Consider the following 18,621-nt stretch of genomic DNA (forward strand, 5'->3'; position numbering starts at 1 on the left):
TTTTATTTTCCCATTGATTTACATTGTATTGTAAATCACTTACGGTTCAGCAGTGGTTCTGCACGGAAAAAACGCTGCGGATCCGCAGGAAATCCGCAACGTGTGCACACAGCCTATCGGTATTTTACATCAGTTTCTGCAGCAAAACCTGAGTGCTTGGCAGGTTCCACTGCATTTTTGGTGCGTTTTTTCATGCATTTTTTTCCATTCAATTCAATGGGTGAAAAACCCTAAAAAAACGCTGAAAAAAGTGACATGCTCTACATCCAAAAACCATGCAAAGCTCAAAATACTGATAAAAAATAAACCAATGTATGTGCATGAGATCTTTGGAATCCCCGCCCCGCACTGTGCATAATGCATAACACAGTGCGGGCGGGGATTCCAAAGGTGGCTGGCTGCAATGCCCGCGCAGGCGCAGTCTGCAAGCCTGGCTGGGACGTCAGACGGCCAGAGCTTACTGCGTCTGCGCAGCACAGCAGTACATTGCGCAGGCGCCGGTTTTGAAACGATAACAGCGCTGAGGGGGCGGCGCCGAAAGCGCAGGAAGATGTGAGTGACGGCAGAGGAGCGATTCAAGCTGGGGAGTGAGGACCCGCCTACCTGGCTAGAGACAGGATTTGTGGCCAAGTATAAAAACGCTTTATTTGGGGTGTACTTGAACCTAAAACTAAAAGAGCCACCTTGTTAGACTGCAGCATTACTGCTGCACAAGATGGCTCTTTTAGTTTATAACGGCTGGAGGGGGGTGACAGTGGCCCTTTAAACCTTTAGCAACCGCCGACACTCATTAAGCTAAGTTTCCTTATTTCCTCATCGCCGTTCTAAAATGGCAATCAGGGATAAGGCTGTAGCGCCCCCCAGAGTCGGAAAATCTCCAGGATCTTGGCTACCAGGGTTACCCGAGACCCCGGAGAACATGATCAGGGCAGGATTTTCTCCTGTCCAATCATGTGATTGCTGTTATCGCCCCCCAAGATCTGCCCGCCTGTACCCAGCAACAATAGGACATTTTTCCTATTCTTTCCTTTTGATCACTGTTATAGAGCATCCAATGCAAACTGGAGAGATGGCATTTTTTTTTACTGTTATATTTTTGTGATAAATGACATTATAAATCTATTCATTGTTCATTCTGCATATAAAAATGCCAGGTATCTTTTTAAAAGGGACATGTGTTTTGTTGCGGCGCTTTTTAATGTCACATGTATGCACACAGTCACTTATTGACATACATGCATTGCAGACACACTGTACTTCTCTAGATAGTGCACATATTAGGATTTGGGTACACACCTTATACACACACAGAAATAAGATAGGATTTCGGGCATCAAGTGCCATGAAGAAGATGGGGGCCCCCTGTCACTATCACAGGTGGCAGTGGGGGAGGGTAAAGTGATATCAACAACTAGAAGGCAGAAAGGGTAGAGGGGGCAGAAAGAGTGCAGCTGTGAGGGGCAAACAGAAAAAAACCCAGCTTTTGTTGGTGTGGAGGGCAGGAGAGAGTCAGGACAGACATAAACAGGAAGCTCCAGTACTCACTCAGGCCAGCACTGTGTTCCTCTGGGGCCTCCCCTCCCCCTCCCGCCTGTGCCGATGACAGAGCTCAGAGCTTGGAGCAGGGCAGGAGCCGCAGACGCCTCTTCACTTCCATTAGCACTTTCATCACTGCTAGCTTCAGCGCCTGCACAGCCCTCCTGGCCGCATGTTGCAGCAGCCTGACCCGGTCCATGCTGTTGGGCGGGACTTACTGCTGTCAGGCTCCAGGAGCAGCGTCTAAGTGCAGGTCAGGTAAATGGCTGTCTGAGCCTCCCTCCTCCCATCCTAGCCAGAGACTCCGGGGAGGGAAGAGATCCAGCCCCAGCCGCACACTGCTCTCTTAGGCTACGTTCACATTTGCGTTGTGCGCCGCAGCGTCGGCGCCGCAGCGCACAACGCAAACAAAAACGCGGCAAAACGCACGCTAAAACGCTGCGTTTTGCGCCGCATGCGTCCTTTTTGACCGAAAGTTGGACGCAAAAAAAATGCAACTTGAAGCGTTTCTTGCGTCCAACGCTTGCGGCCATGCGGCGCAAAACGCAGCACAACGCATGTCCATGCGCCCCCATGTTAAATATAGGGGCGCATGACGCATGCGGCGCCGCTGCGGCGCCCGACGCTGCGGCGCTGACCGCAAATGTGAACGTAGCCTAATGCTGCAGTCTGAGGCAGTGATCCCCACCATTATAGCAGGCATATGCCGGAGCACGGCTTTTCTCTCCTCTTCTGATGGGCGGGGAGAGACGGAGCTTAAATCGAGCATGCAGCACTGCTCAGAAGAGAGAGACTGTCGGAGGCAGGGGCCCACTGGGGGATCCACCGATTCCCCGGTGGGCCAGTCCGAGCCTGGTCTCTTCTAGAAGTTCCATCACCTTTTCCGGGTAAAGTAGCAAGGGAATCGCTGTGTACAAGCCCTGTGTTTCTGCATTGAAAAGTCTGCCTGCTCAGGACAACTCCTGTCCACCTCATTTTATTTGTTCTTGTCTTTTTTCTTAGGCTAAAGCAACAACTATTAAAGACGCTTTATCCAAGTGGGTAAGTGTTCTTCTGTGTCACGTTTGTTTATAATGTAACAGTGAATCTGCTGCAGTGTTTAAAGGGTTATTTCCAGACTTGCATTACTTTTTCGCAAAGCACAGTAAATGCATACTCATGATTAATGTAAAGACTAAGCCTAGCATCATGTCTTTTTTTTGGTACCTCTTGTGTCTTTTTCATCTGTCTGCCCCTTGGTGCATCCAGCTTCACACAACTGAATAGGCAGTGCTATCCATAGCTGCTAAACTACATTTCCCAGCAGCACTTGCTTCTCCTCAGTGCTGTAGGTCCCTCCTTCCCTCTAATGTGTGCTCCTGACTAAAGGTACCTTCACACGAAGCGACGCTGCAGCGACAACGATGCCGATCGCTGCAGCGTCGCTGTTTGATCGCTGGAGAGCTGTCACACAGACCGCTCTCCAGCGACCAACGATGCCGAGGTCCCCGGGTAACCAGGGTAAACATCGGGTTGCTAAGCGCAGGGCCGCGCTTAGTAACCCGATGTTTATCCTGGTTACCAGCGTAAAAGTAAAAAAAACAAACAGCACATACTTACATGCGTCCCCCAGCGTCTGCTTCCTGACACTGACTGAGCTCTGGCCCTAACAGCACAGCGGTGACGTCACCGCTGTGCTTTCACTTTCACTTTTAGGGCCGGCGCTCAGTAAGTGTCAGGAAGCAGACGCTGGGGGACGCATGTAAGTATGTGCTGTTTGTTTTTTTTACTTTTACGCTGGTAACCAGGGTAAACATCGGGTTACTAAGCGCGGCCCTGCGCTTGGTAACCCGATGTTTACCCTGGTTACCAGTGTAAAACATCGCTGGTATCGTTGCTTTTGCTTTCAAACACAACGATACACAGCGATCGGACAACCAAATAAAGTTCTGGACTTTATTCAGCGACCAGCGACATCACAGCAGGATCCTGATCGCTGCTGCGTGTCAAACGAAACGATATCGCTAGCCAGGACGCTGCAACGTCACGGATCGCTAGCGATGTCGTTTCGTGTGAAGGTACCTTAACTCCAACTTTCTGAGTTACCAAGCTAATCTAAGTGTAGAATTCTCATTACGCTTCTGTGCACTGTCTGCTCCTGTACAATACAATGCCTGACAGATTTTATCTTCTGCCATCTACAACAGTATAGCTGCCAGTGTGGTGTTACATCATTGTTAGCTGGAGCTGGTGATCATAAAACCCAACTCTCTTTCCCATACTCCACAACAGTAATGGAAAGCTATGTTTGTTATTTTTGTGAAACTGCAAATACCGCTGTATTGGTGCATATAGCAGAAGATAATCTTCTGTCATATGCATCAATATTGCGACATGTGCAGTTTCACAATAGTCATCTTTCAGCAGCAGGTAACAAACAGAACTTAAAGGGGTATTCCCATTTCCAAGAGCCTATCCCAATATGTAGTAGGTATAATAATAATATTAGCAAATAGCTCCAATTAGAAATGTAGTATAGTTCTTCTGATTCACTATTTCTCTTTCCTCATGTACAGGGCATTGCAGTAGCTTAGGTATCCATGGTTACGACCACTCATGTAGTGACATCTAGTTACTAGTAGTTGTAACTAGAATTGAGCTAATTTTCCAAATTCAGTTCCAATTACGATCGGTGGCGAATATTGTATTTGCGATCTTCGCCAAACATCATGGGAGTAGAAATGACAGAATGTGTTTGGAATCGATCGTCAAACATAAATGCGGCACGAATATGGCAAATTCAGATTCGGCGACCAAATCAGAACTTATTTGCTCAAATCTAGTCGTAACCATAGATCTAAGCTACTGCAATGAGGAAAGAGACGTGGCAAATCAGAAAAAACTATACTACATGTCTAATTGGAGCTATTAGCTAATATTTATTATTACACATACTGCATATTGGGATAGGATCTTTGAGATGGGAATACCCCTTTAACTAATCTTAGCCCCTGTATACAGCATTATCCTGCATGATATCCTACTTTCTGTCCCCTGTATACAGAGCCCCTCCTACAGTACATCTCTTCTTTCAGCATCCTCCTGCATTTCATCTCTCCTCTCAGTGCCCACCTGCTATATAAAGTGGGGCAAAAAAGTATTTAGTCATTCAGCAATAGTGCAAGTTCCGCCACTTAAAAAGATGAGAGGCGTCTGTAATTTACATCATAGGTAGACCTCAACTATGGGAGACAAACTGAGAAATAAAAATCCAGAAAATCACATTGTCTGTTTTTTCATCATTTTATTTGCATATTATGGTGGAAAATAAGTATTTGGTCAGAAACAAACAAATCAAGATTTCTGGCTCTCACAGACCTGTAACTTCTTCTTTAAGAGTCTCCTCTTTCCTCCACTCATTACCTGTAGTAATGGCACCTGTTTAAACTTGTTATCAGTATAAAAAGACACCTGTGCACACCCTCAAACAGTCTGACTCCAAACTCCACTATGGTGAAGACCAAAGAGCTGTCAAAGGACACCAGAAACAAAATTGTAGCCCTGCACAAGGCTGGGAAGACTGAATCTGCAATAGCCAACCAGCTTGGAGTGAAGAAATAAACAGTGGGAGCAATAATTAGAAAATGGAAGACATTCAAGACCACTGATAATCTCCCTCGATCTGGGGCTCCACGCAAAATCCCACCCCGTGGGGTCAGAATGATCACAAGAACGGTGAGCAAAAATCCCAGAACCACGCAGGGGGACCTAGTGAATGAGCTGCAGAGAGCTGGGACCAATGTAACAAGGCCTACCATAAGTAACACACTACGCCACCATGGACTCAGATCCTGCAGTGCCAGACGTGTCCCACTGCTTAAGCCAGTACATGTCCGGGCCCGTCTGAAGTTTGCTAGAGAGCATTTGGATGATCCAGAGGAGTTTTGGGAGAATGTCCTATGGTCTGATGAAACCAAACTGGAACTGTTTGGTAGAAACACAACTTGTCGTGTTTGGAGGAAAAAGAATACTGAGTTGCATCCATCAAACACCATACCTACTGTAAAGCATGGTGGTGGAAACATCATGCTTTGAGGCTGTTTCTCTGCAAAGGGGCCAGGACGACTGATCCGGGTACATGAAAGAATGAATGGGGCCATGTATCGTGAGATTTTGAGTGCAAACCTCCTTCCATCAGCAAGGGCATTGAAGATGAAACGTGGCTGGGTCTTTCAACATGACAATGATCCAAAGCACACCGCCAGGGCAACGAAGGAGTGGCTTCGTAAGAAGCATTTCAAGGTCCTGGAGTGGCCTAGACAGTCTCCAGATCTCAACCCTATAGAAAACCTTTGGAGGGAGTTGAAAGTCCGTGTTGCCAAGCGAAAAGCCAAAAACATCACTGCTCTAGAGGAGATCTGCATGGAGGAATGGGCCAACATACCAACAACAGTGTGTGGCAACCTTGTGAAGACTTACAGAAAACGTTTGACCGCTGTCATTGCCAACAAAGGATATATTACAAAGTATTGAGATGAAATTTTGTTTCTGACCAAATACTTATTTTCCACCATAATATGCAAATAAAATGATAAAAAAACAGACAATGTGATTTTCTGGATTTTTTTTTCGCAGTTTGTCTCCCATAGTTGAGGTCTACCTATGATGTAAATTACAGACGCCTCTCATCTTTTTAAGTGGTGGAACTTGCACTATTGCTGAATGACTAAATACTTTTTTGCCCCACTGTATCTCTCCTATCAGTTTCTGTAGTATATTCTCTTCTCCTTTCTGTCCCCTGTATATAGAGATCAGCACCTGTACACAGCCCATCTTGCAGTACATTTCCTAACAGTAGAAGCTCCCTTTTAAACACACCCTGAAGCAGAGGTATACGGTCATGAATTTAGCTGAGAGAGACTGTACTGTGCATGATCGACCATGAGTTGAAACTACAGCAGGACACACGGGGGTAAATAGGGTCGGGGGGCATGCTTTGAGGGGGTTATATGATTATTTTAGGTGGCAGTGTTAGATTAAAAGAAAAAGTATGAATTAAAATATAGAATCTTACAGATAATGACCGTTGGTCGTCCTTTGGTGGACTATCTATGATTTATGATACCTAGATTTTCATTTCGATACAACTTTTGGTGTGTTCTAATTAGGAAGAAAAGATGGGACAGAAAGCTGTTGAAGCCAAAGAAGTGAAGTTGTACGCACAGATCCCACCAATCGAGAAGATGGATGCATCCCTATCCACACTAGTCAATTGCGAGTAAGAATTGTTCGTTTCAGAGGAACCTGTCACATTGAACTTAAGAGTCTTACGCCGTGATTGCCAGCATTCTCAGGACGCACTCTCATACTGGGAAGCCTGACAATAACTGGACACAGCGTCACCTGTTTGTCTAGGCATTACTTGTCCTGTCCTATCTTTTATTCCACTTGCCGATCACCAACAGAATCACATTGTGTTAAAGGGGTTATCCAGGACGGTTTTTTTTTTCTTAAGTAAGCCTGTTAGTTTTTAGGCCCTTAGTAAAAAAAAAAATGTTCCTGGACAACCCCTTTAAGCTTCACAATTGTGGCCCTGCAAACTAAAGCGCCGACTTTGCCCAACATGTTATGTAACTCACATCAGAATGAGGCCTTTGTTGTAAGTCTATGGACAGCAGATGTGCAGGTCAGTAACTTCTCAGAGACAGTCCTCAAAGGCATTATCCTGTTTAAAGGGGTTGCCCACAATTTGACAACTCGATTTTAAGCACTTTAGGGGCCCATTGAAAATAAAAGCTATGGATACTTCCTTCCCCCAGCAGAGCCATTCCACCGATGTCAGTGCCGCTATTCCCAGTGAGTCACATGAATTTTTGACTTGCCCTCTGAAGGGAATATTCATAAGCTTCAGCCAATCATTGGCTGCGGCAGACCCATGACACAACAATGTTGTTAAGCTTTAACTTAAAGGGGTATTCTCATCTCTAACTTCCTATTCCAATATGTAGTAGGTAATAATAATGGCAAATGCCTTCAATTGGAAATGTAGTATAGTTCTCCTGATTCGCTATGTTGCTTACCCCATGCAGGGCATTGCAGTAGTTTAGGTATGTTAGTGGTTATGACCACTAACAACTAACTGTCACTATATGAGTGATTATAACCATGGATACCTAAGCTACTGCAATGCCCTGCACATAGGGTAAGCGACATAGCGAATCAGGACAACTATACCACATTTCTAATTGGAGGTATCTGCTAATATTATTATTATTACATCCACTTCATAATGGGATAGGATCTTGGAGGTGGGAATACCCCTTTAATTCCCCCATACACACTAGACTAATGTCGGATGAAGCTGCTAGTATCGAAGGGGTTCATCCAACGGTCTAATGTTTATGGAAGCGCCGGCCAACTGGTGGTCGGGAGAGATGTCGATCATGCATGTCTGACTTCAGACTGCCCGTGATATAAGTTGCTGGCCGATGTGTCAGATGGTGGCTTCCTCAAGGAGAACACAAGAGTGCTCGGCCTAGCAAGCGCTCCTGTGAATGGCAATGTCGGCTGAGATGGCTGTCGGCCAAACAGCCATCTAATGTGTATGGCCGGCCTAGGACATTTCGTCATTCGTTATGAACTGATAAGGAAGTGATGTCATATCTTACTTATATACCATCACTGCACTTCATGAAACAAGTAGAGTACATTATACCATTGATCATGATGTACAGTTCACACACTTTTGATCACCAGGTACTATTATTTGTGAAAAAGTTTTGTTTTTTTATAACTTTAATTTGTCAGTTTTACAAAAAGAAAAATATACAAACATGACAAAACAATTTGTTACTCTTAATATGGCCAAAGACTAGAAAATGCATTGTTAATGGGGCTCTGTCTGCATAGAATGACTGTTCAAGCCTAGTACAGGCACACTGTGTATCATGTTCAGTGCATCTTCCCACCTACCGTACTTGTTTTCCATCCATCTTTGCCCTCCTGTGGGTCTATAAAGCCAGAGCAATCAATATCTGGGGAGATAGAGGGAAACAAGTACAGTGGTTTGCATAAGTATTCAATACACACACACACACGCATGTTTTGTGGTTTGATACCTCACAACCTGAAATTTCACATCAGTTCATATAAAGAACATGCCTACAACTGTGAACATTTAGTTTACTTTTTATTGGGAAGCAAACAACAAATAGGACAAAATAAAAGAAAACTTCAGTGTGCATAAGTATTCACTCCCTAAAGTCAGGACTTTGTAGAGCCTTCTTTTGCATCAGTTGCAAGTTGCCTTGGATAAGTCTCTGAGCTTTCCATATCTGGCCACTGGGATTTTTGCCCATTCCACAAGGCAAAACTGTTCCAGCTCCAGCAATCTTCATGTCTGATCACAGATTATCAATTGGCTTAAAGTCTGGGCTTTGACTAGGCCACTCCAAAACATTTACATGTTTCCCCTTAAACCACTCGAGTGTTTCTTTAGCAGTATGCTTCGGGTCATTGTCTTGTTGGATGGTGAACCTCCTTCCCAGTCTCAAATCGCTGACAAACTGAAACATGTTTTGTTCAAAAATATCCCTGTATTTTGCAACATCCATCTTCCCTTTGATTTGGACCATTTTCCCTGTCCCTTCTGCCAAAAAACATACCCACAGCATGATGCTGCCACCACCATGTTTTACTGTGGGGATGGTGTTCTTGGGGTGTTGAGCTGTATTACTTTGGTGCTAGACATAGTGTTTTCCTTGGTGGTCAAAAAGTTTAGTTTTGGTCTCATCTGACCACAGCACCTTCCTCCGTACACTTGGTGAGTCTCCCATGTGTCTTTTGGCAAACTCAAAACAAGCCTTCCAATTTTGTGTGTAAGTAAAGGCGTTTTTCTGGCCACTCTTCCATAAAGCCACCTCTATGGAGTGTACGGCTTATTCTGGTTGTATGGACAGATACTCCAGTCTCTGCTTGAAATACTAAGGAAGAGAAAAGCACAATAGAGTCTTATCCAGTTAAAATGGATAAAACAAATAAAGATTATGCTAACCTGATTATGTTGTGATCGCACAACATTTGAATGAGCGTGTAATCACAGCTACAGGATGTTCAGGGACCGAGTAGAATTGTGTGGCAAGGAAAAAGTGGAAAAATCCGCACTGCTGGTGGATGGTAATAAATCCACGTACACACTAGGATAATGTGCATGTTTTTATTTTGTCTACGGGTTTCGAAGTACCATACTTCTTCAGGACAAAAGAAACGTAAGATCTCCTTGGTGTTCATGGTGTTTGCTTAGTGGTGCCTCTTGCTTAATTTGTTGCAGCATCTGTGGCCTTTCAGAAAAGGTAAAGTGTATCTACTGACAGACATGTGACACTTAGGCCATGTTCACACTTTGCGGGTTTTACCGCGGATCCGCAGCGTTTCTGCAGCTGCGGGTCCGCAGCAGTTTCCATTGCGTTTACATTTACATGTAAACCCTATGGAAACCGCAATCCGCCGTGCACATGCTGCGGGAAAAACCGCGCAGAAACGCAGCGGTTTACATTCCGCAGCATGTCACTTCTTGTCACTGCAGCGATTCTGCACACATAGGAATGCATTGATCCGCTAACTTCCCTCATGGGGCTGTGCCCACGATGCGGGAAGTAAGCGGATAATGTGCAGATGGTACCCGGGGTGGAGGAGAGGAGACTCTCCTCCGGGCCCTGGGAACCATATTTGTGTAAAAAAAAAAAAAAAAAAAAATTAAAATAAAAAATCATGATATACTCACCTCTCAGCGCTGCACGCGGCTGTCCGGTATCAGGGTTGCTGTGCGAGCAGGACCTGCGGTGACGTCGCGGTCACATGACCGTGACGTCACGAAGGTCCTTTCTCGCACAGCATCTTTGGAACCAGACCGCCGCGTGCAGCGCCGAGGAGATCGGGACGTCAGAGGGTAAGTATAAACCATTTTTTTAATTATTTTTAATATTACTATTGATGCTGCATATTGCTGCATATGCAGCATCAATAGTATAGGAGTAAACCCGCAGCGGAAACCGCAAAACAAACTGCAATAAATCTGCAGGGATAACCGCAGCGGTTTTGCCCTGCAGATTTATCAAATCCGCTGCGGAAGAACCCGCAGAGACCCTTCCTACGTGTGCACATAGCCTTAGAGTGCACAGGGGGACGTCCTGTCAGTAAGCAGGAGACTTATGAAGGGAATTGCTTGACCAGAAATTTTTAGGGGCTTCATAGCAAAAGGGGTGAATACCTATGCATGTGCCAATTTTTTGTTATTTGCTTCCATAAATTTAATTTATGCGTATATTTTTCTCACTTCACCAACTTAGACTATTTAGTGCTGATGGATCACACACAAATCGGATTACAAAAATATTTAAACAAAAGGTGTAATGTAACAAAATAGGTAAAAAGCCAAGATAGGGGGAATACTTTTGCAAGTTACTGTAAGTGGGAAAGTGCATTGAGTGCCTGTATTTGGTTGTCTGTGCTGACTGAGTCTGAGACCATAAATTATATTGTCAACCTAGAAAGCAGAGCACAAAAGTGGCCAAAATATCACAAATGAATACTACTACCAGTATAAAAGATAAAAAACACTTGAGAGTCAATTTAGTTTTCACCTCTAAGTGGATCAGACTAATGTACATGTTCAGGGGATTGTCCGAGCCCCTCGAGTGCCTGTAAGACCCCCATTCATTCCTGTATCATCATGTTAATGTTTGCTTGTTTTCTCAGGAAGTTGTCACTTTCTACCAATTGCATTGAAAAAATAGCCAATCTGAATGGACTGAGTAAGTGCACGATTACTGTTCTCCTGAACTGTCTGTTGTCAACTGTTTGCTGCTTGTATCAGTAAAAGTGAAATATCCAGGATAGTTATATAGTGATTATCTAAACTTTGCCAATACAAAAGCATCCGGTGCAGTAGAAATGTCTCCTGCTTTTCTATATGCGTACAGTGAATGGAATAATGCATAATAGGAGCTGAGGAGAGGAACCAAACCCAGAGGGCTCATACGTACAAAGACCAGCTTGTGTCAGCAACTTCTGGGCACATCTTTATTGTATTGTGGTCTTTTATAGTGTTTCGGAATCTGGAGTTTCTTGTACTGCTTCAGATCTGTATTTTCATTCATAAAGTATGATAATAGTTCATCAAACCATCAGTTTAGTAAGTTTTTAGGGTATGTTTAAGCCATGTTCACACAATGCAGTTATAAAGCGTTTTTCCACTCATCTCCAAAAACATGTTAAAATCAGTCCAGCCGCTCACACAGTGTCAGTGTGCCCTCTCATCGCTGGCTCCTGTCTGCAGCCGCCGCTCGGTAAGGCACGACAGACAGGAGCCTGGGATGAGAGGGCACACTGACACTGACCATGGCTGGGGCTCCTGCAGTGACCGTGCAGAGTTCAGGCATCGCTCGCTTTAGCACTGACAATCCGGATATGGCAAAATGCTGATTACATGCTTAATGTGAGGATTCTGCTCTCATGTGTCAGCACAGCTTCATTTGTGGAATGATTTTTCATGCGAACTCAGTAGACCCGCATCTAGTCCTTGCATCACAGTTCGTACTCGGACCATGATACATGAACATCTGAATATGGCCCGAGACGGGAGGTGGAGAGCCATCAGATCCAGGAGCTCTGTGACAGAATGTTGTCATATTTCGCAGAGCAACGAGCTATAGGGAAGACTTATACTCACTTTGTAGCAGCAAATAGTAGGACATTTTTTATGAAGACTGACACCAGTCAGATTGCGCAAATCCCACCACTGCCACCAGTTTGTCAGGGGATGCAACTCTGCTTCCTCCGGTAGTCAGGATAATTACACAATTGAATGAGTGATGGACGAGGCCGCGGCTGCTTCCACTACTAGGCCGGTTATTGGGGAACTCACAGTGAACGTATGGTATATACACCTCCGATTCCAACACACAGAATATACTGTATATATATATATATACCCCGCAACGGTCACGGCCAGCTCCAATACAAAAAGGCACTACTAGCTGCCACCACCAATCATTTCTACAGGCCGATTGGACACAAGTTAACGGTAGCTTATGGCTTCAGGAGTGCGGTTTACAGAGCAAGAGGAACAGAGCTATTACATTTTATATATTTAATCCAGAAAGGTAGGCAGTGTTTATAAAAAAAAAATTCAAAGATGATATAAAATTGGAACAACACAATTACATAAAAAAGGGGATAACAAAAGAAAATGACTGAACCTGATGTCACAGAAATGGCTCAGAGCTTAACGGAGGGAGATATTCCTTAGAACACACAGCAAGCTGAACCTTCCAGGACTGACAAATGACCAAACCCAAATGCTGCTTTTTAATAGTTCAAGGTTACACCCACATAGATCCAGGTTGGTGTGCTCATGTGGGGGCTGGTTGTAGGATGTGCTAGGTCCTTCTAAATGTTATGAAATCCCCAACTTACAGGATATCTTCGTCCCTGAAGGTCCCAGGCTTAGATATTGTTGTCATGTTTCTTATTGTGATTTTACCTGTCCATAGAGATGAAACCTGGCATGGATAACACCACCATTGGACTGATATTAAGTTGGAGGGGTTCTGCTGGCTTTACAGTGATGTGATTGAATGCGTTCTGTGTGTCCCTTTGCTACGATGCCGAACATAGATCACCGATAAATATCAGATTGATGCAAACCCCAAAACCCGTCACTGACTCCAAAAGGTCTGGGGAGCTGTGCTTTGATCAGAGGAAGCTTAAGCCTGGGAAGCATACTTCCCCACCTCTAAAGCATACTTTCCGGCCTGTGCATAACCAAATCTCAGTCTTGCTGTCTTTTTTCTGTGGTCGTTACCTGTTCGCCACAGGAGTCCCCTACTTCAATGGAGGTTATATCTCCTTCTCACTTCCTCAGTTATAATTAGTTTCTCTCTTCTACTATTATAGTTAATCCCATGTGTTCAATGTGAGGGGGTGATATGTCCCCTCAGGAGATGTCTTACGGATTTTAATTTTTCTCTATAGCAAAGACTATTTAGAAAATTACTTAATTTTGCATTTAGGAAGCAAATAGTGATGAGCGAGTGTAGTCATTGCTCGGGTTTTCCTGAGCATGCTCGGGTGACCTCCGAGTATTTGTTAGTGCTCGGAGATTAAGTTTTCATCCCGGCAGCTGAAAGATTTACAGCTATTAGCCAGGCTGAGTACATGTGGGGATTCCCTAGCAACCAGGCAACCCCCACATGTACTCAGGCTGGCAAGTAGCTGTAAATCATTCAACTGAAGCGGTGAAAACTTAATCTCCAGACCATTCGAGCAATGAGTACACTCGCTCATCACTAGAAGCAAACAAACTATAAAAAATGTGAAGGTGTACATAGCCTTCAATGGAGCAACCCCAGACTTATCAATGGATGACCTATCCGTTCACTTGAATGGAAGAAACTGGAGTAGTTTGCAGCAGCTACTACGCAATGTACCGGGCTGCTTTGCGCTTTGTACATTGCTTCTATCTGGCAGCTGTTGGAGCAGACTTCATCTAATTTGTTGACTCCCACTGATTTTACATTGATAGGTCATCAGTTGATAAGTTACAGACAGCCCCTTTAAGACTTTAAGGTGCCAAATATACCATGTGCATCACTATAGTAGGATAATAAATAAATATCTTGTTCTTTCCTTATTCCCTCCTTCCTTCAAGAAACATGGCACTATTTTGTGAGTCGCCATATTTGCAAAAGATATCATCTAATTTCGCATTTGCTACCCCTAGCAGTAGGTTCTTAGAAACTTTAACTTTAGCTCTAACTTCTGATTATTTCCTAATATTAATCATTTGTAATTTTTTTTAGGTAGATATTCTGCAGTAAGTATGTTAAGTGTTCATCTGATACATATAATCGATGGAACCGTCAGAATATTATCCCATAACCTTTTGTAACATAATCAGGATTATTTTAAATGAAAATTGATGGATTTTGGATCTCATCACACTGTTGTGCCGAGATAATTGCCAAACAACAATAGGGCGCAGTTGGACGGCCATATAAATGTGACCTGGCTTATAGGCCAGTAAGCTTAACCTCTACTGTGGGTAAAATCCTGGAGGGCATTCTAAGGGATGCTATGCTGGAGTATCTGAAGAGGAATAACCTTATGACCCAGTATCAGCACGGGTTTACTAGGGACCGTTCATGTCAGACTAATTTGATCAGCTTCTATGAAGAGGTAAGTTCCGGACTGGACCAAGGGAACCCAGTGGACGTAGTGTATATGGACTTTTCCAAACCTTTTGATACGGTGCCACACAAAAGGTTGTTACATAAAATGAGAGTAATGGGGATAGGGGAAAATATGTGTAAGTGGGTTGAGAGCTGGCTCAGGGATAGGAAACAAAGGGTGGTTATTAATGGAGCACACTCAGACTGGGTTGCGGTTAGCAGTGGGGTACCACAGGGGTCAGTATTGGGCCCTCTTCTTTTTAACATATTTATTAATGACCTTGTAGGGGGCATTCAGAGTAGAATTTCAATATTTGCAGATGACACTAAACTCTGCAGGGTAATCAATACAGGGGAGGACAATTTTATATTACAGGATGGGCGGGAGGGAGGACTTCAGACACAGTATACCTTGTGGTAAGCATGTTTATTGTACACGGTTAGCCTGTCCTGCAATATTGGCATTACTGGGACTACCATCGTCACTACGTAGTGTATATTATTATTCACATGGTATAGGTGTGCCTAGTATTTTGCACTTATTAGCCCACTGCTGTTTTCCCATACTATATGTACAGATAGAATTTCTTTGCCTGTTTCAGTGGTTCACTTACGCAGCAGTGTTCCTGTGTGCATTATTGTTTTATATTGCAGTCCGTGCTTTTGTCATTGGTATACATCTTCCATTGCATTGCTATTTGCACCACCTGTGTCTGTATTTACTTCCCTCCCTTTGGAGGTTTTTTCAGCCCTGTTTTATAATTAGGTTTTTATTTTATATGTTGTAATAAAAATTATTTTTAATTATACTTTAGCCTATGTCACTCTTTATCCATGGCAATTGCATCTCATGGATATAATTGATTTAAACTAGAAGCTTGGGCTGATAAATGGCAAATGAGCTTTAATGGGGATAAATGTAAGGTCATGCACTTGGGTAGAAGTAATAAGATGTATAACTATGTGCTTAATTCTAAAACTCTGGGCAAAACCGTCAATGAAAAAGACCTGGGTGTATGGGTGGATGACAAACTCATATTCAGTGGCCAGTGTCAGGCAGCTGCTACAAAGGCAAATAAAATAATGGGATGTATTAAAAGAGGCATAGATGCTCATGAGGAGAACATAATTTTACCTCTATACAAGTCACTAGTTCGACCACACTTAGAATACTGTGCACAGTTCTGGTCTCCGGTGTATAAGAAAGACATAGCTGAACTGGAGCGGGTGCAGAGAAGAGCGACCAAGGTTATTAGAGGACTGAGGGGTCTGCAATACCAAGATAGGTTATTACACTTGGGGCTATTTAGTTTGGAAAAACGAAGACTAAGGGGTGATCTTATGTTAATGTATAAATATATGAGGGGACAGTACAAAGACCTTTCTGATGATCTTTTTAATCATAGACCTGAGACAGGGACAAGGGGGCATCCTCTACGTCTGGAGGAAAGAAGGTTTAAGCATAATAACAGACGCGGATTCTTTACAGTAAGAGCAGTGAGACTATGGAACTCTCTGCCGTATGATGTTGTAATGAGTGATTCATTAATTAAATTTAAGAGGGGACTGGATGCCTTTCTGGAAAAGTATAATGTTACAGGGTATATACACTAGATTCCTTGATAAGGCGTTGATCCAGGGAACTAGTCTGATTGCCGTATGTGGAGTCGGGAAGGAATTTTTTTCCCCATGGTGGAGTTACTCTTTGCCACATGGGTTTTTTTTGCCTTCCTCTGGATCAACATGTTAGGGCATGTTAGGTTAGGCTATGGGTTGAACTAGATAGACTTACAGTCTTCCTTCAACCTTAATAACTATGTAACTATGTAACCTCAGTGTCTGGACTGGCCGGCGGCTCTCTTGACCCGAGCATAACAGCTGCATAGAAATACATGAAGCCATCACACTCAGGTGGGTAGAGCTACCGGCCAATCCGTGCATTGTGTTGCAATCTTGGTCCGATTTATACGGTCATCTGACTGCGCCCTTGATCAAATAGTTGGAAGTAAATTCATCGTAGAGCGCGTGTCCAGGTATAATCCCAATGGGTTATTTAGGGCCAGTAGAGTCTTACACATATGTATTAGTGTCAGCTCAAAATCTAATAACAATGCCCGATTAAACACATCAGAAATATCAGTTAGTTGCAGAGAAGCAGCTTATGGAAACGTACAGCGATAAAGGAATAAATTATACCCACTGGTATTCGCCACTTCCTTACTGTGCAGATAATGGTTTGTGCTCATACACAGAATTGGATTTACGGAACCACTAAAACAGGATGTCTGAAGGGCATTGCATATGGAGGGCAGTTGCCGCTTCTTTATTATTTAAAGGAGTTCTATAGAAAGAGAATGAAAAGTATCTACACATAGTGAATGGTAGGACTAAGGCCAAGATCAAACGAGCGTACGAAAAATCATCCAATTTTCAGCCATTTTTTTCATTCTTTCTGTATTTTGCGTTCATGTGACATTCATATATTTATACATCAACAATTTAAAATGTGCATGATCAAATACAGCTTACAATGGCAATGTAGCCATAAAAATAAGATGCAATATGGATGTTCCATAAGAGATCCATTTTTTTTAATAAAACCCATAGATTCGAATGGACAAGCCTCATCCAATATACGGAAGAAATTAGCGCGTGCTGCTATTTTTTTTAGCTTGGTCCGTGTCAAACAACTGTCATCTGAACATCGGTCAGTGTGCTGTCTAGTTTTTGCATTGTCAACACGTCCATATTATACACTCGTCTGAATGAGGTTTAGACAAGCAGATCCTTGCCCAGAATGAGCACACATGATTTATGGACAGTATTGATGAGGGAACGTGCTGGGGTAAGGTGTTTATCATGCTCAGGTGCTAACCGAGTGTCTTCGGTGTACTGAAATAATACAGGTGCATCTCACACAATTAGAATATCATCAAGAAGTTCATTTATTTCAGTTCTTCAATGCAAAAAGTAAAACTCATATATTATATAGAGTCATTACAAACAGTGATCTATTTTAAGTGTTTATTTCTGTTAATGTTAATGATTATGGCTTACAGCCACTGGAAGCCCAAACGTCATCATCTCAGTAAATTAGAATACTTTATAACACCAGCTTGAAAAATGATTTTAATACCGAAATGTTGGCCTACTGAAATGTTAGTTCAGTAAATGAACTCAATACTTGGTCGGGGCTCCTTTAGCATCAATTACTGCATCAATGCGGCGTGGCACGGAGGCGATCAGCCTGTGGCCCTGCTGAGGTGTTATGGAAGCCCAGGTTGCTTTGATAGCAGCCTTCAGCTTGTCTGCATTGTTGGGTCTGGTGTCTCTCCTCTTCCTCTTGACAATACCCCGTAGATTCTCTGGGGTTAAGGTCAGGCGAGTTTACTGGCCAATCAAGCACAGTGATACTGTTGTTTGTCAACCAGGTATTGGTACTTTTGGCAGTGTGGACAGGTGCCAAGTCCTGCTGGAGAATGAAATTTCCATCTCCAAAAAGCTTGTCGACAGAAGGAAGCATGAAGTGCTCTAAAATCTCCTGGTAGACGGCTGCGCTGACTTTGGTCTTGATAAAACACAGTGGACCGACACCAGCAGATGACATGGCTCCATAAACCATCACAAATTGTGGAAACTTCGCACTAGACCTCAAGCAGCTTGGATTGTGGCCTCTCCACTCTTCCTCCAGACTCTGGGACCTTGATTTCCAAATGAAATGCAAAATTTACTTTCATTGTGGAGTGTGTCAATGACTGCCTTTTGGTCTTCTGTCAAGCCATCAGTCTTCCCCATGATTGTGGAGCCTACTGAAACAGACTAAGGGACCTTTTTAAATGCTTAGGAAGCCTTTGCAGGTGTTTTTTGTTAATTATTC

At 43.5% G+C, this 18,621-nt stretch overlaps 1 protein-coding gene across 6 annotated transcripts in view; it reads left to right on the top strand.

The window, feature by feature from the left end:
* The window catches only part of DNAL1 (dynein axonemal light chain 1), a 46,838-nt gene that overhangs the window by 17,728 nt on the left and 10,489 nt on the right, over positions 1-18,621 (top strand). For 5 of the 6 annotated variants that reach the window (XR_013215475.1, XM_077261422.1, XM_077261441.1 and 2 more), the window contains exons 2-4: positions 2,539-2,577; positions 6,684-6,793; positions 11,272-11,327. Coding sequence is in view for 5 of the 6 variants with exons in the window: in XM_077261422.1 (XP_077117537.1) it covers positions 2,539-2,577; positions 6,684-6,793; positions 11,272-11,327 (205 nt within the window). In the remaining variant the exon portion in view is untranslated. Of the gene's footprint in view, positions 1-2,356; positions 2,424-2,538; positions 2,578-6,683; positions 6,794-11,271; positions 11,328-18,621 lie in introns of those variants that run through there. The other variant, XM_077261456.1, reaches the window with a different exon arrangement.

The sequence above is a fragment of the Ranitomeya variabilis genome, chromosome 1, assembly GCF_051348905.1.
Source record: "Ranitomeya variabilis isolate aRanVar5 chromosome 1, aRanVar5.hap1, whole genome shotgun sequence".
Lineage (NCBI taxonomy): Eukaryota > Metazoa > Chordata > Amphibia > Anura > Dendrobatidae > Ranitomeya > Ranitomeya variabilis.